General features: G+C 51.9%; 1 protein-coding gene across 2 annotated transcripts; it reads right to left on the reverse strand.

Moving 5' to 3' along the window:
* Positions 1–26,402, reverse strand: RCC1L (RCC1 like). Of its 2 annotated transcripts, XM_028110171.2 has the most exons (11): positions 26,018–26,402; positions 21,159–21,288; positions 18,882–19,010; positions 17,742–17,808; positions 16,640–16,691; positions 15,753–15,837; positions 13,289–13,470; positions 8,811–8,898; positions 7,754–7,927; positions 5,815–5,900; positions 1–739 (listed from the first exon to the last, which is right to left on the reverse strand). In XM_028110171.2, exons 1-11 carry the CDS (start codon positions 26,336–26,338, stop codon positions 662–664), a joined length of 1,392 nt encoding a protein of 463 aa, XP_027965972.1. In that variant the 5' UTR covers positions 26,339–26,402; the 3' UTR covers positions 1–661. The 2 variants fall into 2 exon arrangements, with proteins under 2 accessions (XP_027965972.1, XP_027965973.1); XM_028110172.2 differs by lacking the exons at positions 8,811–8,898; positions 13,289–13,470.

Here is a 26,402-nt window from a genome sequence, read left to right on the forward strand (position 1 = left end):
TAAAAAGGCAGAAAATAGACTTTATTCTAAAAGGGATTTTTCAAAGACATTTTTAAACGAAAGGCCAAGTTTATGTTACTACCTCAAATTGTTTTCCACAATTTCTGAATCTCTTCTCCGAGGCTGGCCCTCCAGACAAGCTTTTGCGGGGCGTGTTCGGTGCACGAGAACCTGGCCTCGCTCTAACTCCTGCAGGGGCTTCTCAGCCCGGCTCCCTCAGTCAGGCTGGGGCTCGCCCTGATGCCCACACACCCACCATGAGCTCTGCTGTGGTCGGAGGCTTACATACAAAAGCCCACCGGGCCACTTAAGAGTCCGTCGGGCCACCTTTAAGAACAAACAAAATGGCATGCCGGAGAGCTAAGCTTCCCCCGGACCAGCTGCTCGGGTCAGGAATAGGGATCCCTCTCACTGGTGCTTGGCCTGATGAGGACAGCCATCCCGCGGTGAACGCAGCCAGTCTCACCCTCAGCCGGAGAGGGACCCTGAGTCCCGGGACTTCCCGTCCGTTCTTGCTAAGGGCACTGGCAGAGAGCATCACGTGTCACCAAGGGCCCGGATCCTCTCTGACCCCTAGCAAGAGCCCCGTCAGGGGCCTCTGCCAAGCAGTCCCAGTGGTTCTGAGGCTAGGTTCCGGGCTCAAGCAGGTCAGGGAGGGGCTTCAGACGAAAGACTTGGCCAGAGTCACCATGTGATCCACACCACACGCCACATCCACGGGCTCCCCAGGCATGGTCACCTGCAAAACAAGACCCAGCACAGCGTGAGGGGACATGGTTTGGAGGAGGCCCAACCTGGGCCTGAGCCTGGCTCTGCCTCTTGGTGGGTGACTTAACCTCCCCGAGCCTTGGCTCCCTTCCCCAGAGATGGGGATGCTTCCACCCAGCCAGCAGGGCGGTTCCGATGAGCGCACAGTCACCCCAGCGTCCCACCCAGCCAATGGCAGACATGACTCTTCCTACCCACCCGTCGGGAGAGGCTGCTGGAGCCCGCAGCTCCCCCAGAGGCTACTCCCCCCTGTGCACGACCCCGCCAGAGGTCAACACCTGCTCCCGAGCCAGGGGCTCAGTGACCTTTCCTCGACATCACCCCCAGGGCTGCCTGGAGCGCCAGAAACCCCTGCTCTGGGAAGGAGGCCCCCGGCCGGCATCTATAGCCGCGCGCGCCATCAGCCTCAGCTCCGGGCCAGGGGTTTCCCAAACGATGTGCACCCTCGAGGAGGAAGGTCTGCTGTGTCACAGAGCGGGCCACAGGCCGTGAGAGCAGTCCTGCCAACAGCGCCCACCCAAGGGAGCAGCCCTCAGGCCGATGTAGAGGCTCCGGCTGGTTGGCCTTTAAAATGACTCTCCCCGTCAAACAGGCTGGCCCTGGCGACGGCAACCGCAGCCAGCCCCGGGTGTGCCCACGATGCAAGGACTTCCACGTCCCCAGAGCCTGGCCGGTTCTCCAGAGGAGGGGTGATTGTCTTCCTCTGGTTAGACTATTACTATCGTTATTTTCAATAGGTAAGACCCTCTCGTGGCTACATTATAAAACGACATTCAGTGAAAAAGAATTAAAAGATATTAAATCCCTTTCTTTCCTGATTTTATTTTTAAGTAATCTCTACACCCGCCGTGGGGCTCGAACTCACAGCCCCGAGATCAAGAGTCACATGCTCCGCCCACTGAGCCAGCCGGGCGCCCCAGTATTAGGTACCTTTTAACCCCCACCCCCGTCGGCATCTGCCCCTTTATTCCCACCTTCCCTCTGAACTGGAATCCCCTTTTAACTGGTTTCCGCCGTCGCTCCCAAGGTTCCCGATGCAAGCACCAGCAGCACCGGCGAGAACCGTGTTTCTCAGGGGGGAGTTTGTAAGTCACTAATCCTGCCAGGCCGAGCGCTCAGACCCTTGCCGGATGCTGATGCTGCTGTTCCGTCCGCGCAGATCCCAACTCGGCCACCCTCCCCTGGTGGCCCTGCTCTGCCAGGCAGTGGGAGAGCTGGAGCGGGATCTGTCACAGCCTGTGGACTCAGTGAGCGAAGGGGCGGGGCGGGGGTGGGGGGAGGCCTCATCCAGACGGCCTGGCCTGAACACCCACGGGCAGCGGCGATGGCGGCGACCCCAGAGCCCGGGGCCCGCAGCGCGGGGAGACAGGTCCGTTAAGGGCTCCGGGCCACCAGGCAAATGGACGCTAGCAAGCGAGCCGTGCTGCCTGCCCCTCCGTCCCTAAACAAACGTGCTTAGTGACACCTATCACAGAAACCACTGAACAAACGTGCAGCAGTGGCCCCCGGTTCCTCGCCAAGGCCTGGAGGTGCAGGAAGCAGTCCAGGTTGGCCATGGAAGCAGAAGGAAACGCGCCGCCTCTGTGGTGATGGGCCCAGGTGAACTCCTAGCAACCTCCCCGGGCCATTAGAGCACGCGATCTTGACCTTCCCGGGGAGACTGCCGCCCGCGGCGCTCCCCGGGCCCCACGCTGCTGCACTTAAGCACCCCGGTCCTCGTCCCCGAGTGCTCTGGCCATTAGAGCCCCCAGCAGAGTAACCAGCTGGCCCTGGTTGGCACACTGGGAGGATGGTCGCGGCCGAGGCTGGCCTCAGAGGCCCCTGGGCCCCCGTGGTCCCCGCTCCCCCCGGCGTGTGGGCTCTCGGTCTCTGACGGTCTCCGGGGTCCAAAATGACACTGCGCTTGGTCATGGGTGTGATGTGTCCTCATCCAGGTGAAATGAAGTGTCTCTTCTAAACCAATTTACACTCGCTACATTCTTGCAAAGGGAAACAGTTCCAAAAACCGCACCACATCCAGCCTTAACACACTCTTACAAGTTTGAGCAGCATCAGGAATGTCCCTCTTCGTGACGACAAAGTCTGAAACGCCCCCAGGAGAAAGGTGGGGGGCTGAGAAGGAGCCCTGAACTGGCTGCTCCCCGACTTGGTTGCATCTGCAAGTTCCTTCGCGGCCCCGACACGTCCGCTCCCCCAGACACCCCGCCTGGGGCCCGGGGCCGTGTGGGAAGAGGCCGGGCAGCCAGAGGGCCTGCCAGCCCGTGCGCCCCAAGCGGGCCAACCCGAGGGCGCACAGCGAGGGGCTGCAGAGTCTGCAGCCAGAGCCCCACGTTCACGTTGCAGCCCCACCTGCTGCAAGGCCGTGAGACAGGGCAGCCCGGTCGATGCCTGAAGTCAGCGACCACAGCTGCAGGCCGGGGGGCGGTGGGGGGCTTCGCAGACTGTCCTGAGGATGGAACGAAAGCAAGGCGCCCGGCACGCGGGACGGCACCGCTGCCCCCTCAGACAGGCAACGATGTGCGTCTGGAAAGAGCGCAGTTGTGGGTGGGTGATGGGGGAGGGCCATTCAAACGCTTGCCCCGGGGGCCTGATCCAGCGGGGCCGCCAGGTAGGTCGGAGGGGGCCCCTGTATAGACCTGGGGGGCATGTCCCCGCCTCTTCCCCACCACTGGGGACCTGATTCTCCAGCTCCGGGCCCTCACAGAGGAGGGCACCACAGTGAAGTGTCAAAGTCAGACACACCTGAGTCTGACTCTGGGCCCTGCCTCTTACGGGATGAGTGGCCTTGAAGAGCCCACTGACCCTCGGAGCTCTGTGTCAGTGTGCGGCAGGTAACCTTCAGGAAAGCTTCCGGAAAGAGAGGTTTGAGTGGGGGGCGGGGTGCGGGGGGGGGAGTGCAGGTGTCACTCCCTGGGCCTTCAGACTTTCAAAGCAGCCCGGGCTCTGGGAGTCTGAGAATAACTAGTTCAGTGCCATTGCAGGAGCTACAGATAGGGCTTTACTCTTTTTTTTTTTTCCCTTCTTCAAATACTTCTAAAGTGATATGACAGTCCCCCCACCAAAGATTAATAAGAAAATACAAATTTTTGAAGAATAAAAATCACCTGTCATTAAAAAAAAAAAAAAAAACGAGTGCAAAAGAACAGACTGGACTAAGATCCCACTACCCAATATGAGGCAAATCTGATCTTTAAGGAATCCAACCCCACTGATCCCAAACCCGGTTTGGGCCACCACCATCCCCCAGAGCCTAGGCTGACAGCTCTGGCCCCCAGAGCACAGCAAGGGCCAGGTCCTCAGCACCATGCTGGAAGGTGTTCTCCTCGGCTGGTCCTCCCAACCCCACAAGCATGGAGGGCTCAGCCAGTGTGCCAGGGGGAGCAGCCATCGGGGACACAGCCCGGGGTGTCCCCTCCCTCACAGCAGGGGTACCGGGAGTGACGTTCCCAGAGGGCCACTTGGTGAGTAAGGAGTCTGCAGAGGGGGGGCTCCGGTCTGGACAGCAAGTGGCCTCAGCACCCGGGTGCTTCCGGCCCCACAGCCGGGACCAACCTCCGGCCATTTGGACAGGACAGCGTGATCAGATTCCAAATCTGATTGCATGGGTGATCTTCCCTGTAATGTGGGGGAGAGGGAAGCAGGTGGGGAGCCCCCCACACCCGGTAGAGCGGTCGTGCATCCAAAACCCAGCCGCTCTGCCGCTTGCCAAGCTTCCCCTCAACGAGAAGTAAGGAACTACCATGAAAGAGAGTGGGGCCTCCACATCATCGACGCTCGTGTCACCTGCCCTGCCCCCCACTGTCCACCAAGCGGCCGCCCATTCCCTCCCCGTAAGGGGGATCCGGGCTGGGGACTAGCGAGCGAGCACCAACCAGCCTGTGCCCAACTCCGGTGCACAACCATTTCTTTCCAGCAAACAGAAAGCCCCCATTCTGACCTGTTTTCTTAGAGACGGCACCTCCGGTTTTTATAAAGGGGTCAGGGCCTACCGAGGTCACTGGGAACCAGGACAGCCCACGGCCAAGGGAAACAACCCCCCAAATACGGAGGTGCCTCAAAACGTCTTACAGAGGGTTTTTGACAGACAAATCCTGATTTTATTTAAGTTATACACTGCTTTTGCATTTTCACATGAGGTTTTAAAAAAAAATGCTTTACACGATTTCAAAACACGCTATTAAAATCCAACCTTCAAAGAAGATCACTTAAGCATGTGCGTGCACACGCCTCTTGATGCAGACTACGTCTGGAAGGAAACATAAGAAACCAGTACCAGTGGCTGCCTCTGGGACAAGAGATGGGAGACTTATTTTTTATAATACCTCTTATACCACGTACATATGTTCTGTTTGCAAAAATATGAAGAGCTTTTTGTTTTGTTTTAGGAGAACTTAGTAAACAATACTGAGATAAACTATAATTTAGGAAGGAACCTTTTTCCCCTTTAATTTTGAAATGAGCCTTTTTTTGTATAACTGCATCCTCTCCCTAAGGAAAGCTTTTATTTTTTTACTTTGGTGCCTGTGGTACTCTAAATATTAAACATTCTGCTCTCTTTTCAATTCGCTGTAAAATGTTCCTCCACACAGGCCTCTGTAAACAGCTCCTGGCACACCAACTTTGTCATTTCCAATCTCTCCCTCTCGGGGCCTCACGGCGCCCGGCCTGCACGCGGCCTGCTCCTCTCTGGGGCGCTGGCGTGCCTCTGTTTCCCCACTCCACGTACCCACGGACAGCCTCTGATGAGGCTTCTTCCAGAGCGCCAAGGGACTGGAACCCTCGGCCAGGCTGCTCCCCGCTCCGGCAGGCCGTTCACTCAGCAGGCCCCGGGACAGAGCTAAGGGCAGTGAGCCATGAGCTGGGCGCCCGCTCTGGCTCCTCACCATGATGGGGGCCTCCCCTGAAGCCGCGGGGCAGGAGGGAGCAGCCAGGACCTGAGAGGGGGAGCCATTCCCAGGGCCCTGGCACTAGCCCAGCTGCACGCTGGTGGAGCCCCGGAGCCCCGCGCCGCGGGTGCGCCCTCAAGCCCACCCTGCAGAGCCTTACCCTCCATGGGAAATACTGGTCTTCCAGGCGACCGATGCCCAGGCACCCTCGGATGTTCTTGCCCCACACAAACAGTTCTCCTTTGTCTGCAAAGAAAGGAAAATGGTAGTTTGGCTGGGGCTAGACCAAGAGCAAGTCTCTAGGAGGAGGGTCATAAGAACAGGCTTTCTAGAACCAGGGACCAACAGGGCCCTCTGTTCAATTTCAATTTCTACCAGGCCTTAATGCTTTCCTTTGAATGGATGCGCGCTGCGTCCGTCACGTGGGGCACTGGCGCAGGCGCGGTGCTCTGGGGCCAGGCGGCTCCACACACAGCCCGCTCTGCTCGCCCCTTCTGCACACCCCCTCCTCAAGGCCTGACAGCTGAGCCCCCCTCAAGCCCAGGTCACGCCCTGACCGGGTGAGAAGGAGGATGACCTGTCATTCCTTGTCTGGTTTCCGTATCTCGGAACCATTGGGTCAAGAGATACAGTGACCGGCGCCTCTATGTGGCCCATAGTCTTCGTCTTCGTCCGTGTGCTAGGAGCTGGGACAGGGCAGCGACTGAACGGGCATGGCCCCTGTACTCACGGGGCTGTGGAGAGTCAAAGAGCAAGACCCAGACAAGTGAGCAAACCTCACTGTAAAAATGGTGTTTACAAATTGTAAAAAGTGCCATGAGGTTGGAAGACAGCCCAGCAGACTGAAGGCACAGGGGGCCCTGGAAATGCCACCCTGCGGGATGGGCCCCCAGCCCTGGCAGGGCACCACCTACAGTCCCTTCGTTACAAGCTGTCAGAGCCCTCTGATCTCATCATCCTCCTTGGTCCTCCCGCCTCAGATTTTTATCTGTTCGGCAGAACAAATCAGTCTGCCCCCCCCCAAAAAAAACATGAACAGACCTCAGGGTAAACCAACCAATGAGAACCCCCAGCTGGCAGGATGCAAATGCTGGGCCCACAGACAGGGCAGAAACCCCAGCTCTGACGCTCCCCCTACTGAGGGGCAGTAACTGGCACGTGGAAGGTGACCACCGGGTCCTGGGGAAAATCAACGGGAGCCACAGCAGCCACACGGCATGACAGCAAGCAGAAAACAGTCCATCCCAGTCGAACACTTCGTATGGATTTCCAAGAATGTGACTCTGCACAGAGTTTAAGCCCGGAAACATCCTGGAAAATACATCTTTGTTGCCTCCAGAATTCGGCCATACGGATTCTCACTGGCTCAAGCAAACCAGCTTCAAAAAACTCCCGTGACTCGGAACGACCCAAACTCATCATCCCAGCCCAGATGTTTCAAAAGAAAACAATTACTTCCCATGAAATGAGAAGATTTTCTAATCGCAAGGAAACCACGAATTTACTTGAGAATCACAACGTGAAATGAATTTAGCTCAACCTGACTATTCAAGTCAGCGACAGAGCGGCAAACCGAACCAGCAACGCTCACCGAGGTGGAGTAAGACACAGTGGACACACCAGCCAGACGCCCGCGAGTCACGGGACATTTTATGGCTTTGTAATCTGGCAATGCTTTGCGAAAACCTCCACCTTGGCCTCTGATCCCTCTGGAGGACTCGGGCAGACTGGCCTCCGAGAAACCACAGGATGGGCTTCCAGACCCGCCTCCTGCTGTCCCACACATCACCTCCTGGTTACCCACCGTGGATTCGCCAGACCCCTCTACTGGCTTCCTCTGGCACCCATCTCCTACCACCGACTGGCGCCCTCTTGAGAAAACTCACTTTACCGTTAGCCTGACCACAAACCAAATGAACCAAAAACACGACTCCAGGATAAAGAGAAGATGCACATCATACGACCTCAAGGCCAAGCAACTCGTGGCTTAGCCGCTCTCTGGAAGGGTCCACACAGAGAAGGGAGAGTGCAGCGTGACGCTGTACCTGACACAGCTAAGCTCTGCCAGCCCCCAGGGTCGCTCGGGCTTGGCCACTTACTGGTCAGGGCAGCAAAGTGGCTGAGGCCACATCGGATGAGGGAAACTTGGACTTCCGGGTTGAACTCCGTCAGGCCGAAGAGAGTGGGCGGGATCACCTCGGGAAGTGCACTTTCCACAAGGTTCGGTCCTTTCCCAAGAATTCCGTAGCCCCAGACGAAAACATGTCCTTCTCCTGCATTATAGCAAACACAATGGTCAGTCAGGCGAACCAAGTACAGCCCGCCCTCACTGGAAATTCAGACCGCACCACCAAGATCCACTATATCCACGCGGATGGGTTTTTTTTTCCCCCTCCCTGCTTGGCAAGAACACACGGACAGAGATCTAAAATAATGTTTCTTCTCTCCTCTTTACAATTCTTGCCTGTGGAGGACGTCTAGCCAGCTAACCCATCTCAGGACACAAACTTCCCACATCCGGAGCGTAACCGGGAGGGGCCCAGGTCATCCGTCACCCAGCAGCCGGGCGAGCACAGGGGAGGCTCAGAAGGGCGATTTTTCCCACACAGATGTTCTGCATTTCACACCGATCACGAGAGCAAGCCAAGTACACAACCAACCTCTGGCCAGATTCCTAAAAGTCTCAGAAATGAGTATTTTGGTCATAGAAGGTTTAACGCTCCTCAGCGGTGCCAGACATTTGATCCCAGGGCCACGGGCCTCGGTATCCATACCCGACGGCCCTTCTCCTCTCGGCCCTGCGTCTTCTGGCACAGCCTCCCTGGGGAAGGCAGGGCTGAGTCTCCGGCCCAGGCGAAGGAGAGGCAGGAGCAGATTCCGGAGGTCTGCTATTATTACAGAGGTTAGAAGGACTCGGTCCCGTCACTGTCTGTTTGTCTACATCTGAATCATGGCTACTATCCTTCTGTCAAGAATGTCACCCTCCGTCACCAGTCTATGATAAACTGAGCCCAGTCTAAGCAGGCCTTCCCACAGCCACGCTCCCTTCCCTCCCTCGAGCTGAGGGCTGCAGCCAAGGCTCCGGCGCACCCTGAGCCATGCCCCCATCCAACCCACCTACAGCTCCCCAGAGAACCACCCACAGGAGGGTCTCACCATTTAACACAGCGCAGCCTGTACCGCCGCACGCAGCCTGCCTCACCTTCCCCACTCCTGAGAAGGGTAAGCACCGGGGGACGTTCACCTGAATCAAAACCAGAGCCACACCGTCAGGAAGACAAAACCAGTGAGAGCTCGGAAATGCTCTATCTCGTGTACAAAGTAGAGAAGTCCCGGTTCGTTGATTCAATCTGTAAGTTATTTCCTAAATGTCCAAGATACACTAAAGATCTAACCAGGTGCTGGGATTCAACAGGGGGGAAGCGACTTGGTCCCTCTCTCAGAGTGGAGTCCACTGGAAAAGGTAAGAGGCCAGCTGAAATTAACCCCAAATTAATTTGCACTGAATGCAATGAAGGAGAGTCCAGGGTCTCAGAGAGTGAATGTCGGGGAACCTGATCTAGTTTGCGGGAAGGAGCATCAGGGAAGGACCTGGAAGGCTTCATTTTTATCCTGAGACCTCAAGGATGAGCAGGGGTGACCAGGTAAGGGGAGAGAGGACATGTGCGGGAGTGGAGCTGGCCCATGCATGGGGCAAGGGGTGAGCGGGCCGCCTTCAGGGGGCCTGAACAAGGTCAGAGAGGCTGAAGCGGAGGCCTGAGGGGCAATACAGAGCCCAGGTCGGCAGGAGGTCGTGGGGCCCGTAAGGAATTGGTCTTTCTCCTGAACACAACGGGGAGCCAGCAGGGGTACTAAGAAGAGGAGGATTTCCAGAGGCCACATGAGGGGACCTGGGACACAGTGGAGGACCGGGGTGTGGGTGATGCGCAGTTCACCGCGCCCAGAGACGGCCGAGTGGAAATGTCTGGGGATACAGACGTGTGGACCCCTGAAGAGCAGTGTGGGCGGAGAGCGGGAAGTCCACACAGGGCGTCTGCAGGTGGAGGCCGCATGGGTCGGGTGGAAGGACAGATGGGGATGGACCAGTGGAGAAAGGGAGGTTGGAGCTGCGGGGAAGAAGGCTCAGCAGATGGGGGAGGGCTCCTGGGAAGGCGGGAGGAGAATCGCATCATGGGGGAGGGCCGGAGGGTGGAGGACGCAGAGTGGGAAACTGAGGGCACCCATATCTGATAGCATATGTTTTCTCTATGAATTAGGGGCCAGATCTGCTGCCGGGAATGAGAGACACGAGGGTCAGGGGTTTGCAGAATGAAGTGTGGCCAACTCAGCTTTCCAGCGGGATTTGGTCGTGGTGCCCCTACTGAGGGATAACTCTGGAAAGACAGATTTTAAGGGCTGCAGGGGCGGCCAGGAATCTTTATAGATAGGCTTTCAAATGGGGACAGCCGGAGGGTAAGAGTCCCGAAGTTGACGCAAAAGGAGTAAGGGGCCTCACTGATCCAGGAAATGTCCGCCTGGATGGGGTGAGGCTGTCAGAGCATCTTTACCTGACCGTGCTCTGGCACGACGCCCTCAGCAAGCACCAAGAAACGCTCTAGCACAGAGCCCGCTGTCCGAGACAGGACAAGGCTCAGGCCTCGGTCGAGTCACGGCTGTGGTGGGCTGCTCCTCACAAGGTCCCCGTGACCCCCACCTCCTGCTAGTCACACCCACGTGCCCACCCTCCGCCGCTCCCCCGGGCCCTGGTGTGGGGCTCGACCTCATGACCAGCTTCTCAGGAGCAGAATGCCAGTGAAAGCCAGGGGAGGTCACTGCCAAGATTAAATGATAAAACGCTCGCTTCCGTCTCACTTGCTCTCTCATTTGCTTGCTCCGATGAAGCCAGCTGCCATATGGAGAAGCCTACATGGCCAGGAACCAAGGAAGGCTGGGCCAACAGCTAGTAGCTGCCTCACCACCAGCGAGGAACTGGGGCTCCAGTCCAAAGGTCCGCGAGGACCTGCGTCCTGCCAACAACCACCAGGGTGGTCCTGGAGGTAGAGCCTCTGCCCACTGAACCCTCAAATGACCGCAGCCTTCGAGGGACCAGGGCCAGAAGACCCAGCTAAGCCACCCCTGGATGCCTGACCCACAGAAACTGTGAGATAATAAATGTGTGTTGGGTGCAATCAGGAAGGGCTGGGGTCATTTGTTATGCAGCAGTAACTGCCACGACCCTGGATCTGTCTGCCACAGAAAGGCTGTGGGACACAGGTTCTCAGGACTTGGGAGCAGGAAGAGCAACAATTTTCCTGAACATGTTATTTGTTTATCTTATAGAAACAATGAATCATTTAAATGGGCGTGTTTTCTTCTCTGCTTTGGCTTAACTAGGAAGCTCAGAACCGTATCTGCAACGGCTTCTAGCCACTGGGCCAGACCACAGGGAATGCTTCTCCTCATCCTGTTCGCTGACCTTTAGTTTCCCTCTGGGCTGATCTCTTTATTAATACATATTTAAGGGCTGCCTGGGTGATGCTGTCAGTTAAGCAACCGACTCTTGGTTTCAGCTCAGGTCATGATCTCAGGGTCTTGGGATTGAGCCTCGTGTCAGGCTCCATGCACAGCAGGGAGTCTGCTTGAGATTCTCTCTCTCTCTTTCTTTCCCGTCTGCCCCCCACCCACTCTCTCACCCTCTCAAATGAATAATTCTTTAAAAAAATACATATTTAAAACCTTCTGTATGTTGTCAGAAGTTTGATAGTATTAAGAAATAAAATGTATTTTTTAAATAGTCCTTATATTTTAAAGAGACATATGTAAACTTTTATGGATAAAACATGACATCTGGGGGTGCCTGAATGGCTCAGTCGTTAAGCATCTGCCATCGGCTCAGGTCATGACCCCAGGGTCCTGGGATCGAGGCCCACATCGGGCTCCCTGCTTGGTAGGAAGCCTGCTTCTCCCCCTCCCACTCCCCGCTGCTTGTGTTCCTTCTCTCACTATCTCTGTCTGTCAAATAAATAAATAAAATCTTAAAAAAAAAAAATATGACGTCTGGGGTTTACCGCAAAATAATCCAGGGCAGGGGCACCTGGGTGGCTCAGTCAGTTAAGCGACCGACTCTCAGTTTCAGCTCAGGTCGTGATCTCAGGGTCTTGGGGTCAAACCCCTGTCAGGCTCTGTGCATAGCAAGTAATCTGCTTGAGATTTCCTCTCTCCCTCTCCCTCCTCGTGTTCTCTCTCTCTAAAATGATAAATCTTTAAAAAAATACATATTTAAAACCCTCTGTATATGTCAGAAGTTTGACAGTATTAAGCAATAAAATATATTTTTTAAGTAGTCCTTATCTTTTAAAGAGACATATGGAAACTTTTATGGATAAAATATGTCTGGGATTTACTGCAAAATAATCCAGGGCAGGGGCACCCGGGTGGCTCAGTCGGTTGAAGTCCGACTCTTGGTTTCAGCTCAGATCGTGATCTCAGAGTCTTGGGATCGAGCCCTGCATCAGGCTCCACACTCCGCGTGGAGCCTACCTGAGATTCTCTCTCTCTCTCTCTCTCCCCCTCTGTCCTGCCCACCCCCCATGCACATGCTCTCTCTCTCTAAAAAAAAAAATCCAGGGCAGAGAAGCAGATAGCAACAAAAACTGGCCATTAGGGGCATGGGCTTGTTTTGGGGGGGGAGAGGAGGGCAAAGAAAATGTTCTGGAATTAGATGGCTGCACAACTCATGACTACACTAAAAACCACTAAGTTCTACACTTGAAAACGGTGAATTATGTCTTGGGTTTCTGGGGGGGCGGGGGTTGGTTTTGTCTGTTCTCTTAAACAGGCCCTTAGTTGAGAACTGTTGAATGCAGGTGAGAGATATATGGAGAGTCATCATGCAGTGAGCTCTACTTTTTGTTTTTATCTGCGATTCCCCTTCATGCTTAAAACCCTGCCATACTGTAGTGAGGGTGGCTCCCTTCGGTGAGAAGGCGGGGGCGGTGACAGGCCACAGGCAGCGGCTCCTGAAGTACTGTGCGTGTCCTGCTGCCTGGGGGGCGGGGGGGAGCCAGGTGCACACTTGTGACCTGCACACTCTGCGTGGCATGTATATTACACGGCAACAGGAAGTACATGGGGACACCATGGGAACTCCCACCCCTTTCAGACTGGGACGGGGCGCACAGGCGCACCCAACAGCCTGCTCTACGGCAGGACTACCGCATCGGAGGCTGGATAACCATGGCTTTGACCCCCGGGTTTCATTCCAGACTCTGAGACACTGGCCAGGAAGAGGCGGTCTTACAGGTGGTCGGGCCTAAACAGCACGTCCCACATCACACTTCGCTGAAGAAGCTTTTGTTTTCTTTAAAGATTTATTTATTTGAGGAGAGAAAGAGAGAGAGCACGGACCCATGCACACGCACACAAGCAGGAAAGGGGCAGGGGGCAAGGGAAAGAATCTCCAGTGGACTCCCGACGGAGCACGGGGCCCACCGTGGGGCTCAACCCCACGACCCTGAGACCAGGACATGAGCTGCAATCAAGAGTCGGACACCCAACCAACTGAACTGCCCAGGCGCCCCTGAAGAGCCTCTTATAAACGCCCGTAACCCTTTGTAATTCCACACCTCCCAGGCGGCGCTGTGAGCGACCCGTACCTGTGTGGAGTCGGTAACGGCGGCCAGCTGCAGGTACTCCGAGTTCCCCCAACCGAAGAGGCCGCCCTCAGCAGACACGGCCAGGCAGCAATCACCGTGGGTGGCCACCTGCACGATGTTCACTCCGGCCAGGTCCCCGGCCAGCTTGGTGGGCACGCTGGTGATACGGTAGTGGCCCAGACCTGCCACGACGGCCAAGCGTTACTCCCAGCTACTGACTCTGGGAACAGACACTTCCACAGGCTTCCTATGTGCCGAGCACGGTGTTAAATGCTTTACAAGTATCAGCTCGGCAAGGCTGATCTGGTCCTCTGCGCACGCTACAACTTCCTTCTCCACGCTTTCTCAGAGGAGGAACAAACAGAAGAGTGAGCGTTTATTTTTAAAACCCTGGAGGCTTTCTAAGTCTGATTCAAGTTAGAAATGTTTACGAGACAGAACAGCACGACACAATGAGGCCCGGGGACCCTATGAGAATACACACATGGAATGCTGCAACAAGCGATCTCCAATGCACCATCGCTGGGCTTACCAGAGAATAAAGGAAATCTCCCAGAGCCCATCCCAACCCCCACAACACCCCCCAAAATAACAGTAAGCTTAAACTAGCCCACTGGCATGGTAGACAGTGAACAGGGGAAAAGGCAGGGCGGGCCAGAGGCTATCGGGACACATGTCACCATCTGCATGTGACAGAAGGGGAGTCTCAGGCAGCAGACCAAGGCAGATTGCACACCCCTGACTCCCTGCTTTAAACCAGGCTTCCTCAATGGGACCCAGGGCAACGTCAGACTCGAAGCACCCCTTAGCAAGAGGCAAAAGCCAACCTGAACCCCCTCCGGAGGAAAGCATCTCCATTTAGGCCCTTCCAGTTTCCGCAAGTTCAATTCAACAAAATAGGAGCCCACGGTCAAATGTTACTCAACACACAAGGAAGGACGCCCCTGTGAGTCAGAGTAAACCGAACCAACAAAATAAAAAAAAGAACTGGGGGCAATGTTTAAAGAAACAAAAGCAGGAATAAGAGATTATCGAAAATGGCCAGGTAAATCTGAAAAGGAAGTGATAAGCAATGAAAAAAACACAGTTAAAATTCAAAACTGAAGCAGATGGACAAAAAGGCAAGCCCCGCTCTGGGAAAAAACACGTGTGACACTAGAATCACAAAAAATACAGGGAGAGGATAAAGAATGCCTAAAAATCAATAGGAAAAAGATAAATAAGTCAGCAAATGGGCAAAGAACAGAGTGCATGTTTCGGAAGACAGAAAACAAGCCAGATCTGTGAACTTATAAAAAGATGGTCACCTCACTGATATGAGGAATTCTTAATCTCAGGAAACAAACTGAGTGTTACTGGAGTGGTTGGGGGGTGGGAGGGATGGGGTGGCTGGGTGATAGACATTGGGGAGGGTATGTGCTACGGTGAGCGCTGTGAATTGTGCAAGACTGTTGAATCACAGAACTGTACTTCTGAAACAAATAACGCAACATATTTTAAGAAAAAAAAAAAGAAGAAGATAACAGGAGAGGAAGAAAAGGGGAGTATGTCAGAGGGGGAGACGAACCATGAGAGATGATGGACTCTGAAAAACAAACTGAGGGTTCTAGAGGGGAGGGGGGTAGGGGGATGGGTTAGCCTGGTGATGGGTATTGAGGAGGGCACGTTCTGCATGGAGCACTGGGTGTTATGCACAAACAATGAATCATGGAACACTGCACCAAAAACTAATGATGTAATATATGGTGATTAACATAACAATAAAAAAATTAAAAAAAAAAAAAGATGGTCACTCTCAGGGGCGCCTGGGTGGCTCAGTCGGTTAAGCATCTGCCTTCGGCTCAGGTCATGATCCCAGGGTCCTGGCATCGAGCCCCGCGTCGGGCTCCCTGCTCCGCGGGGAGCCTGCTTCTCCCTCTGCCTGCCCCTCCCCCCGCTTGTGCTCGCTCTAACAAATAAATAAATAAAATCTTAAAAAAAAAAGTTTGGTTTTTTTGTTTTTGTTTTTTTTGTTTTTGTTTTTGTTTTAATAAGTCAAATTGGGAAGGAGTACAAAAGAAAGGAGCAGGATACGGAAAATCTGCAAAAGGGAGGAGGCCAGTCATTTTAGGAAAGATGGCCCAGAGAGACTTCCCAGAAGAGATGGACACCCAAGATGAGCCCTAACGGATGAGAAGGAGAGCGAAGACAGGCACTCCAGGCAAGGTCGGCTTGTGTCAAGGCCCTCGGGCTACAAGAGGAGGCCGGCTCCAGGAAGTGACTGCAGGGGGCCTGCATGGCTGGACACCAAGCCCAGCAAGCAAGGGCAGGGAGGCCACAGAAGGTGTCACCTGTGATAGCTCGTTTCTGGAGTGGCTCCAGGAAACTGTTAACCGTGGTTAGCTCCAGCAAGTGGGGCTTTCACTTTTCACCCTACAGCTCCCAGCTCCCTAGGGCACCATGGCCGGGGGGAAGGGCCCACTACCTGTTTGCCCGTCGGCGCCCCAGCCGCAAGAGTAGACTTCTCCTTTGTCCGTCAGGAACAGGCTATGGTCCTGGCCACAAACCACCTGTCAGATGAACAGCGGTGAGGCTGAAGAGAAATCCTCGGAAGCCCAGTGTCCTGGTCGATCGATGGACCCAAAGCCCCCCACATTCCCTACCACTCCCAAGCGGTGAGCCAGCTGGGCCCAACGGGCCGCCCCGCGCGGCTCCCGCATCTTATTCCTGCTTAGTCCCCTCCTCCATAAGCCTCACCCCTCCCCGCTCCCCTCCTCAGCCCCCCTACTGGCCTCCGATCTTTGTCACTAGCTCCCCATCTTCCCTTCCAGGCCCCCAGGCTGCCCCACCCTTCTGCCGTAACACCTTTCCTACCACCCAGCCCTGGTCTATCTGATACACGCCTCCGCCATCTCCCACGATGCCTCCTGCCCCTCTCACTCCACCGCTGGGAGACTTAACAATTCTCCTTCTGTGCTCTCAGGGCCCTTCCTGTAAGCATCCGCTTATGTATTTAAGTATTTATTGTACGTACTGACCACGTGCCAGGCACTGCACCAGGGATGGAAATAAAATAGCGAGCGAGATATGGACAGCCTGGGACACACACACACACACACACACAGCTAGCTTAATCTGTGCCTCCCTCTTAGAGTGTCAGCCCCCCAGACCTTATTAAACTCTGTACCCCCATAACCCTAGTGGAAACCAATACCCTCCTGACCTACAGGAGGCAGGCAATACTTTTTACTAAAATAATTTATTAATTGAGAGAACTGCCCTAACCAATTTGCCATCACCCCCCCCAACCTTTCACCCCTGCAAAGGCACCCCCAAGGGCTGGATGAGTGGCTCTCAGCATGTGCCTCTTACCTGGACCACCTGCCCATCGAAGTCCTGCATTCTGTTGACTTTGTGACTTTCGCTGAAGCCAGGAGCAATTTAGGGAGAAGCAAGAGATATGGTCAAGGTAAGTGTGGTTCAAGTGTGGTTCTGCCCCTGCCCGTCACCCCTAACTGACAGACCCCAAATGCACACAGTAATTGTTAGGGAAACTCTCAAAGTCAAATATAGGGCAGAGGTAGGCCTAGGCATGAGAGCAAAACAAAACCCTTTGGTGATTTTTTTTTTTTTAAATAGGCTCCATGCCCAATGTGGGGCTCAAACTCACAGCCCCAAGATCAAGAGTCACATGCTCTACGGACTGAGCCAACCAGGTGCCCCCCCCCCACCGCCTTGGGTGATTTTTTTTTTTAAGATTTTATTTATTTATTTGTCAGAGAGAGAGAGAGAGAGAGAGTGCACAAGCAGGGGGGAATGGCAGAGGGAGAAGCAGGCTCCCCACTGAGCAGGGAGCCCAATGCGGGGCTTGATCCCAGACCCCTGGGATCATGACCTGAGTCAAAGGCAGACGCTTAACAGACCGAGCCATCCAGGTGTCCCCCACATTTGGTGATTTTTAATATGCTGCCAGAGGTGAGACTTGTATTTAGACCCAACAGCATAATGTGAGGAAGGAGAGGGGAATTTTTTTAAAGTTCAAAATAAATTAAGGGTCTGGCTCCACGGGTAGAGCATGTGACTCTTGATCTTGGGGCTGTGAGTTTGAGCCCCACGTTGGGTGTAGAGATTACTTAAAAATAAAATCTTAGGGAAAAAAAAAGACTGAAATAAATAAGAAAGGAACAGAGAAGAATTTTTAAAGTTAATCAATTTGGTAAAAATAAAAAACTAATTCAAAAGAAGTTCTACACACCACAATCAACACCCGACCGCCCTCCCTTCCACCAAGCTACCATATAGAGTTCAACCCGCAACGGAACAATACCCTCCACAGCTTTCCAGTGACTTCTCACCGCCCCTCTCAAGCAGGGGGAAGCATGCCATTTCCTGCTCTGTGCGTCTATCACTTAGTAACCACACGAGAAATGTTAAATGCTTAACACGATTTGGGGAAGTCCTTTGGGGAACTCACCTGTAAATTTCATTTTCAACCACGTTTCTTCCGCACTGCCCATAAGAATTGTTTCCCATGCTAAAGACTGAAGAATAACACCACCAATGAAATCAGCTCTGCAGGTTCATGGGATCCCAGAACGTGAGGCCTTGCAAAGGGGGTCTCGGAAGTGGTCTTAGTCCAACCACTCCCCCTAAGCACCCGTTTCCCCAACACCCCCAGCCTCTGCAGGCTCACCCACAGGCGCGCTGGGGCCTGGCCCTGCAGCAACAGCCTGAGCCACCTTGACGGTCCCCTCTGCCTTCCCCTGCAGGTCCTCGTTCCACCTCTCACAAATGCCACGTTCCGAGGCAAGCACCCCCCGGGGAAGGCCCCAGCACCCCCACTCCCTGGACCTATCACCAGAGGTTGCCCTCCATGCCAAAGGTTTTTGTTTTTTTTTTTTTTAAAGATTTTATTTATTTATTTATTCGACAGAGAGAGACACAGCGAGAGAGGGAACACAGGCAGGGGGAGTGGGAGAGGGAGAAGCAGGCTTCCCGCTGAGCAGGGAGCCCGACGCGGGGCTCGATCCCAGGACCCTGGGATCATGACCTGAGCCGAAGGCAGACACTTAACCGACTGAGCCACCCAGGCGCCCCGCCAAAGCTGCTCTTGAAAGAGTTCCTGAACACCACCTTTGCCTTTTCCCACAAAGCACACTTAGCCAGAAAATGAAATTGGAAACATTTAGTCAAGAGGGCCTTTCCCTGGAAACAATCGCTCTTCGGGAGAGTCCGTGTTATCTGGACTCTGAAAGCTCACCAGCTGAAAAAGTGCTGGCAAACAGGCTCCTTTCGGTACAACACAAAACATCGTCTACACGCACAGCCCGGCTCAGTGACTTCACGGCAAAGGCAGTGGGTGGGAGGCCTCGCTCAGGCGGCCTGGTGTGCACTGTCACATTTATTAATACCTGAGGTTTTCGAAGAATCGCAGAGAGCAGAGAACATAAAAGAGCTGGCAGGATCTGCCCAATGTGGTGATAGTGAGCCATCCTCCCGATTTGCTCGGGAAATGCCAGGAGCCTCACTATGTGTGGTTCCATCAAACAAACCAGTTTCAAGCCAAGGCCAAGGGCTCCCCGCTGCCCCATGAACCTGGAACAGGCCAACTCACCTCCTTCGCGGTCTGTCAGGATGAGAGAGTGGGCTCTGCCGCAGGAGACCTGTAGCACCTGGGTCTCCTGAGGTCTGTCCAGGGGCAGTGGGATGGGCGAAGGCTCCAGAACATACTCGTATCCCCTGGCTGAAAGAAGAACGCGCAAGTTCACGGTGCGTCACACAGACGGAGAGTCACAGCCTCATGCTGTCCAACCGCCACAATGCCCCACAGTCACAGATCAGAGTGACTCGTCAAGGCACATAAGCTAGTGGCAGAGCTAAGACGAGAGCCCCAGGCCCCAGGCCCGGACCCGCTGCACCCCACTGGCTCCAATGAGCCTTCCCGTGTCATTAACACCATTTGCATCTAAGGAGAGTGATGGCATTTTCCTCCTGTAAGACCCACTAACCAGTAACGATACCGCTTGTATTAAAAAGTGGGGAAAAGAATATGTAGAAGCATCTGCTTGCATACGCATCACATCTTTCCAGAAGGAGAAACTGGAAACTGTTAACACAGGTTGTCTTCAGGGAGAAAAACTGTGCCGCTGGGAGGACAGAGGCAGAAAGCAGCCTTTCCACCATATACACTGCACCTGTAGGATTCTGAAGTATGCAAATAAGCTCTCTAGTCAAAACAGAAAATTTTAGGGGCCCCTGATTGGCTCGGTCGGTAGAGCATGAGACTCTTGATCTCAGGCTCGTGAGCTCGAGCCCCATGTTGAATGTAGAGATTACTTTGAAAATAAAATGAAATCTTTAAAATGAAACTTTTCTTAATTAATTTGTTAATTAATTACAGTAAGCTCTACACCCAACGTGGGGCTCAAACTCATGACCCTGAGATCCTGGAGTTGCACACTCTACCGACTGAGCCACCCAGGCGCCCCTGAAAATTTTCATTTTTAAATAAGCAAGGGGAAAGTTTTTTAGAAGTCACTCTATGGACAATGTTGTTAGCGTACACATCTCCTATTGCTCTCTGCATAGACCCCTAAGGGCCTGGGAAGCAGTAAATACGTATCATTTAAGGGGAACCTGGCTGTAAATACAGCTGTCAGGAGTTTAAATAGAACCACAGCAAACTCCAGACGGGAGAATTCTACAGGATAAACAGTGTGATTTCTTTTTTTTTTTAGTTTTTAAAGATTTTATTTTTAAGTAATCTCTACACCCACTATAGGGCTCGAACCCACAACCCCAAAATCAAGAGTCGCACACTTTACCAACTGAACCAGCCAGGTGTCCCTCTTCTCTTTTCTTTCCTTTTTTCTAAAAAAAAAGTAAGCCTTTATTTCTTTGTTTCACAAATACAGTTGGCTGAGTTGGTTGCCAATATAATTTCTTCAGTAAATAAGCTTCAAGAAAAAAAAGATTAAATAGACTTAAAAGACTTTTAAAAGTCTTAGCAACTGGGGCGCCTGGCTGGCTCGGTCGGTAGAGCATGGGACTCTTGATCTCAGGGTCCTGAGTTCAAGCCCCATGTTGGGTGAGGAACCTACTTTAAAAAAAAAATAAAAAATAAAAATCTTATCAACTGATTGCAACGTCTGGAACTTATCTGGATACTGATTCAAACAAATTTTTAAAAAATAAAATAAAAATCTAGGGTGCCAGGGTGGCTCAGTTGGTTATGCAATTGCCTTCAGCTCAGGTCATGATCCTGGAGTCCCGGGATCGAGTCCCGTGTCGGGCTCCCTGCTCAGCAGGGAGTCTGCTTCTCCCTCTGACCTCCTCCCTCTCATGCTCTCTGTCTCTCATTCTCTCTCTCTCAAATAAATAAATAAAATCTTTAAAAATCAATCAATCAATCAATCAGGCGAGGTGCCTGGGAAGCTTGGACAGTTAAGCATCCAACTCTTGATTTCAGTTTGGGTCATGTTCTCAGAATCCTGGGCTCGTGCCCCACATCAGCCTCCATGCTCAGTGCAGAGTCTGCTTTGGGATTTTCTCTCCCCTTCTCCCTCTGCGTGCACACACACACACACACACACACACACACACACACTCTCCCTCTCTCTCAAATAAATAACATCTTTAAAAAAAGTTTATAAATCAGGCACAATAAGAGGAACATTTTTACTTATCACTAAAGGCTCTTCTGCCTAAAGGTTCAGTGTTATTACCAAAGAGGCTGACAATCAATCTAGTCCAGATGGTCCCAAATAATATCCGTGTAAGACTCCATCTCTTCTGCTCTGCTAGTCTGGTTTGTGTCACCATATTCTTGAAAACCAAAGGAAATTCCCTCATACCAATCACAGCCCAGAGAAGCCAAGATGAGCACACTCACTTTTATCTTTGCGGCTCCTGTGAAATCCAAGCTGGGAATCTTTGTTGAGCCCCATACCCCAAACTTTCGTCACATCCTTAGTTTTAGAGGATAGCAGTGTGAATCCATAGCCACAGGCAACAGATGAAATCTGAAAAAGAGTTCCCATAAAGCATGAATTGATTTGTGGTATCAAGTTTTCTCTGCAATAAATGACAGGCTGTTTGCCCAATCAAAGAACACATAGTATTGGGGCACCTGGGTGGCTCAGTCGGTTAAGCATCTGCTTTTGGCTCAGGTCATGATCCCAGGATCCTGGGATCGAGCTCTGCATCAGGCTCCCTGCTCAGTGGGGAGTCTGCTTCTCCCTCTCTCTCTTCCCCTCTCCCCACTTATGTGTGTGCACGTGCAGACTCTCTCTCTCTCTCTCCCCCTCAAATAAATAAAATTAAAAAAAAAACTGGACAAACTTAAAAGAAAAAAAAACCATTTCAGGGATGGAGAAATCAAAGGCAAATAAACTGAGAAAAGTTTATTTGTGAAAGACTGCTAGAACTTCAGGTAACAGGGAGGGGCGCCTGGCTGGCTCAGTCAGAAGAGCTTGCAACTCTTAATCTCGGGGTTGTGAGTTCAATCCCCAGATTGTGTGTAGAGACTACTTAAATAAATAAAACTTAAAAAAAAAAAAGCGGGGGGAAGAAGAAGGAGAAACAAGAACTTAAGGCAACAACAGCAGGAATCTGCAGACTTCCCGTCTGGGGTGCTCCATCAACTCCAACTGAGCTAGCACATGTGTTTTTTGTGTTTTTTTTTTTTTTAAGATTTTATTTATTTATTTGTCAGAAAGAAAGAGAGCACAAGCAGGGGAAGCAGCAGACAGAGGGAGAAACAGGCTTCCCGCGGAGCAGCGAGCCCGACGAGGGACTAGATCCCGGGACCCTGGATCATGACCTGAGCCGAAGGCAGACGCTTAAACAACTGGGCCACCCAAGCGTCCCAAGCACAAATGTTTTAAAACGGCAGGGTTGACCATGAAAACCATCAACTTTGTTGCCACTTACTTTGGGGTAGAAGGTGAAAACTCATGCCCGTAGTGAACTCAGTAAGAAACAAACAAGGAAAATCCACAACTTGGCCAGTCTGAGGTTATAATCCTGACCAGGGCAAGAGGAGAGGCAGACCAGGCAGAAGTATAACGGAAAGCTCCTAGAAGTAAAATTGCCACAGAAGGCTCTGCACACATCCATGGCTGACTGGGAAACTGCGAGTGAACACGGGAGACCTGAGGACCCTGTACCAAGTAAAGCTGAAGCAGACGTGAGAACAGCCTGATCTTTGAATGTGGTACCCAACCTTTACACAGAATCAAAGGTAGAAGGCAGAAACCTTATAAGCTTAAAGTGTGCACAACCTCTGCCCAAATCATTGGCTGACCCTAAAGGTATGCAGACAGAGGGCAACACTCAAGGAGCCAAGCTAAGGAAAGGGGGGTCTGGGGAACGACACAGATCAGTAACTTGAACAAAGATATCAGCGGCCACGCACAGCATGGAAGACTGATTCTATACGTGAAGTCCACAAAAGTTACTAAAAAAAAAGAAGGAAAACCAACAAACAAAAAAAATCTCAAGGGAAAAATATCAGATTCCAAAACTATAAAATATCACCAAAAAGTCCAGTTTTCAACCAAAAAGTACAAGGCATGCAAAGAAACAAGAAAGTGTGACCTACACTGGAGGGACAAAAGCAGCCAAAAGAAACTGACATTAAGTGGACCCAGATGTTGGATTTATCAAAGACTTCAATAAACTATTGTTCAAAGAATATATTTTTTTTTAATTTTATTTATTTATTTGACAGAGAGATACACAGTGAGAGAAGGAACACAAGCAGGGGGAGAGGGAGAGGGAGAAGCAGGCTTCCCACCGAGCAGGGGAGCCCGATGCGGGGCTCCATCCCAGGACCCTGGGATCACGACTGAGCCGAAGGCAGATGCTTAACGAATGAGCTACCCAGGCGCCCCCAAAGAATATTTTTAAAACCATGTTTAGGAGGCGCCTGGGTGGCTCAGTCGGTCAGGTGTCTGTCTTCAGCTCAGGTCATGATCCCAGGGTCCTGCGATGGAGCCCCGCATCGGGCTCCCTGCTAAGCTGGGAGCCTGCTCCTCCCTCTGCCTGCTTCCTCCTCTGCCTGCCACTCCCCCTGCTTGTGCTCTCTCTCTGACAAATAAGTAAATAAAATCTTTAAAAATAAATAAATAAAATAAAATAAAATAAATAAAAAATAAAACCATGTTTAAAAAACTTAAAGAAGGAACACCTGGCTGGCTCAATCCGTAGAGCATGCAACTCTTGATCTCAGGGTTGTGAGTTCGAGCCCCACGTTGGGGGCAGAGATTACTCAAAATAAATAAATAAATAAGATCTTTAAAATACAAAATTTATAGAGACCTAAAGGAAAATATGACGACAATGTCTTCACAACTATGGAATTTGAATACAGAAATAAAAACATTAAAAAGCTAAATGGAATTTCTAGAGTTGTAAAATACAGTAACCAAAATAAAGAATTCACTAACAGGCACAGAAGCAAATTTGAGATGACAGAAGAAAGAAGCAGTTAACCTGAAGAAATATCAACTGAGATTATTCATTCTGAAGATCAGGGAAAAAAAAAAAAAAAGAACAGTGACTCAGAGACCTATGACCTATGAGACAATATCAAGTTATCAACATCTATGTAATGAGAACCCCAGGAGGGCAAGAGAGAAAGGACAAAAAAAAAAAATGCTTAAAATAATGACAGAAAACTTACCAAATTTTTTTTAATGTTTTATGTATTTATTCATGAAAGTCAGAGAGAGAGAGAGGCAGAGAGAGAGGCAGAGGGAGAAGCAGGCTCCCCACCCAGCAGGGAGCCCGATGAGGGACTCGATCCCAGGACCCTGGGAGCATGACCTGAGCCGAAGGCAGACGCTTAACCATCTGAGCCACCCAGGCGCCCAGTAAACTTATCAAATTTTATGAAAAACATAAATCTACAGATCAAAGTTACTCAACAAGTCACAGTTAAACTGTTAACAAGTCTATCGCCATACAAGCCTGAAGGCGCCGATTCTCGTCTATCTCAGAAGGAGAAAATCTTGGAAAGTATCAAAAGAAAATGGACTCATCAAGGACAAGAGAACAACAATAAGATTAATAGCTAAGTTCTTATCAGGAACAAGGGAGACCAGAAACCAGAATGACATATTCAAAGTGCTGAAAAGATAAAAACTGTCCACCAAGAATTAATTCTGTAAGCAGCAAAGCTATCCTTAAAAGAAAAGAAATAAAGGCCTTCCCAAACAAAGAGAATTCAGCAAACCTGCCTTGACAAGTACTGAAGGAGTCCTTCAGGCTGAAAGGAAATGACAGGAAATGGTAACAAAAAAAGAAAAAAAAATCAGAAGAAATGAAGAGCACCAGCTAAAGTAATTATAAAGGTAACTAGAAAACACTGCATGAATATCTTTTGTCTTTTTGTCTCTTAAATGATTCAAAAGACAACTGCATAAAATAATAACTATAAAGTTGTAGTATTAGGCTTAAAATGTAAATATATATCACAAAAACCCCACAAGGGAGAGAAGAGAAACTGGAGCTTTATTGGAACAAAGTTGCTATAGTTTGTTTTTGTTTTCAGAATTAGGTCACTAATAACCTAACATAGACTGTGCCAAATTAAGATACATATTGTAATCCCAAGAAAAACCTCAAATATACGGCAAAACACCCAACGAAGGAATTTAAAAGGTACCCAAAAATGCCTATTCAACACAAAAGAAGGCAGCAAAGGACGAGCAGAGAAACCAAAGACCTAAAGAAATAAATAGCAAGATGGCAGATGTGATCCAACCATATCAGTAATTACATTAAAAGGACATGGATTGAGTGGTATCAGTGAAAATGGTGGAGCAAAGAGAACACTGGCCAACGTCAGAATCATTTTTTTCAGAACTCTGGAAATCAACCAAAGACTTAAAACAATCTAGGGAATGTTTACTCGAGAAAAGCAGCTGAGTCTCAGTAAGAAGAGCAAGCTTTGCAGCATTTCCCCTTGACCTATTCCCATCCACCTCTGCTCAGCTCTGCAGTAGCTCTGAAAGGCAACAGCTCACAATCAGCGCAAACCGGCAGCCTAGCAGCCACTGGAAGAGGCAGAAAGGGTTTAGAAGAAAAGCTCCATTCCCAGAGCATTCTCATCCTGATCTGTCTGGTGGTTCCCTGGAAGACCCCATGCACAAGGCTCTATTTATTTGACCTGACCCAGATATCACGCAGTGCAAACAGCCTTTTTCCCCAGGGATATTTGTTGAAAACAATCAGCAGCTAACGATGAACACTGCAGCTGCCTGAGGTGGTGGACAGCAGTTGGAGCAAATAATAGGTCCACCAAGAAGTTACTAACGTGACCTGACATCAACTCCGCCCAGCCAACAGCAGAACACACATCCCTTTCAAGCACACATGGAACATTGTCCAGAGAAGACCATATGCTGGCCTATAAAACAAAGTCTCAATACTTAAAAGGGCTGAAATTAAAGAAAGTATATTCTGTAACCACAACGAAATTAAACTGCGACTGTGGTGACAACCCCGACTCCGGGGGTGACGTGCGAATGACGCCTGTCTGGCCCGACAGGGGCACGTTTCGGCCACTCGTTAAATGTGAGCAGCGCCCTAACGCCCTCCCCTCCCGGGCCTGCAGCCCCCTCGAGGGTCCTCCTCCCCGACATTGGACCACCCAGCCTCCCAACTTCTCGCAGAGGGCCTCGGGGGGGGGGGGGGCAGCGGCGGAGGCCGGAGGGCGCGACGGAGGGAGAAAGCCCCGGCCCGCACCTTCTGGTCCAGCTCCAGGCGGTAGGGCACGGGCTGGATCCTGCGGGGCGGCCGCGAGCCGGCGCGGTGCTTGGGCCCAGCGCTGGGCAGCACGAAGGTGGGCACGCCCAGCGCCCCCGAGAAGCTGAAGCCCCACACGAAGATGCGGTCGGCACGGGCCGCCCGCTCGCCCACGTACTGGAACACGGGTGCGTCCGCCTCGCACGAGCTCCGCGAGCGCCCGGCCGCCGTCCGGTGCCCTCGCCCCGGCCTCAGCCCTGGGCCCGGCCGGCTCAGCTGCCGCCCCAGCCGAGCCCCGGCCGCGAGCGCCGCCAGCGCCATCCTCCGCTCCAGGCCTCAGCGCCTCCTGGACGCCGCCATCTTGGGTGACCCTTGACCCCACGCC

This window comes from Eumetopias jubatus, unplaced genomic scaffold, assembly GCF_037043125.1.
Source record: "Eumetopias jubatus isolate StellerSeaLion01/CBP00866 unplaced genomic scaffold, mEumJub1_p1.0 scaffold_12, whole genome shotgun sequence".
NCBI classification, from domain to species: domain Eukaryota; kingdom Metazoa; phylum Chordata; class Mammalia; order Carnivora; family Otariidae; genus Eumetopias; species Eumetopias jubatus.

Coding starts and splice junctions, on each gene's coding strand:
- RCC1L (XM_028110171.2), bottom strand. CDS start 26,338: ATGGCGCTGGCGGCGCTCGCGGCCGGGGCTCGGCTGGGGCGGCAGCTG. Junction 5,901..7,753: donor CCACTTTGCTGCCCTGACCA/GTAAGTGGCCAA, acceptor CTTTCTTTGCAG/ACAAAGGAGAACTGTTTGTG. Junction 740..5,814: donor ACCAGTATTTCCCATGGAGG/GTAAGGCTCTGC, acceptor CTTGTTTTGCAG/GTGACCATGCCTGGGGAGCC.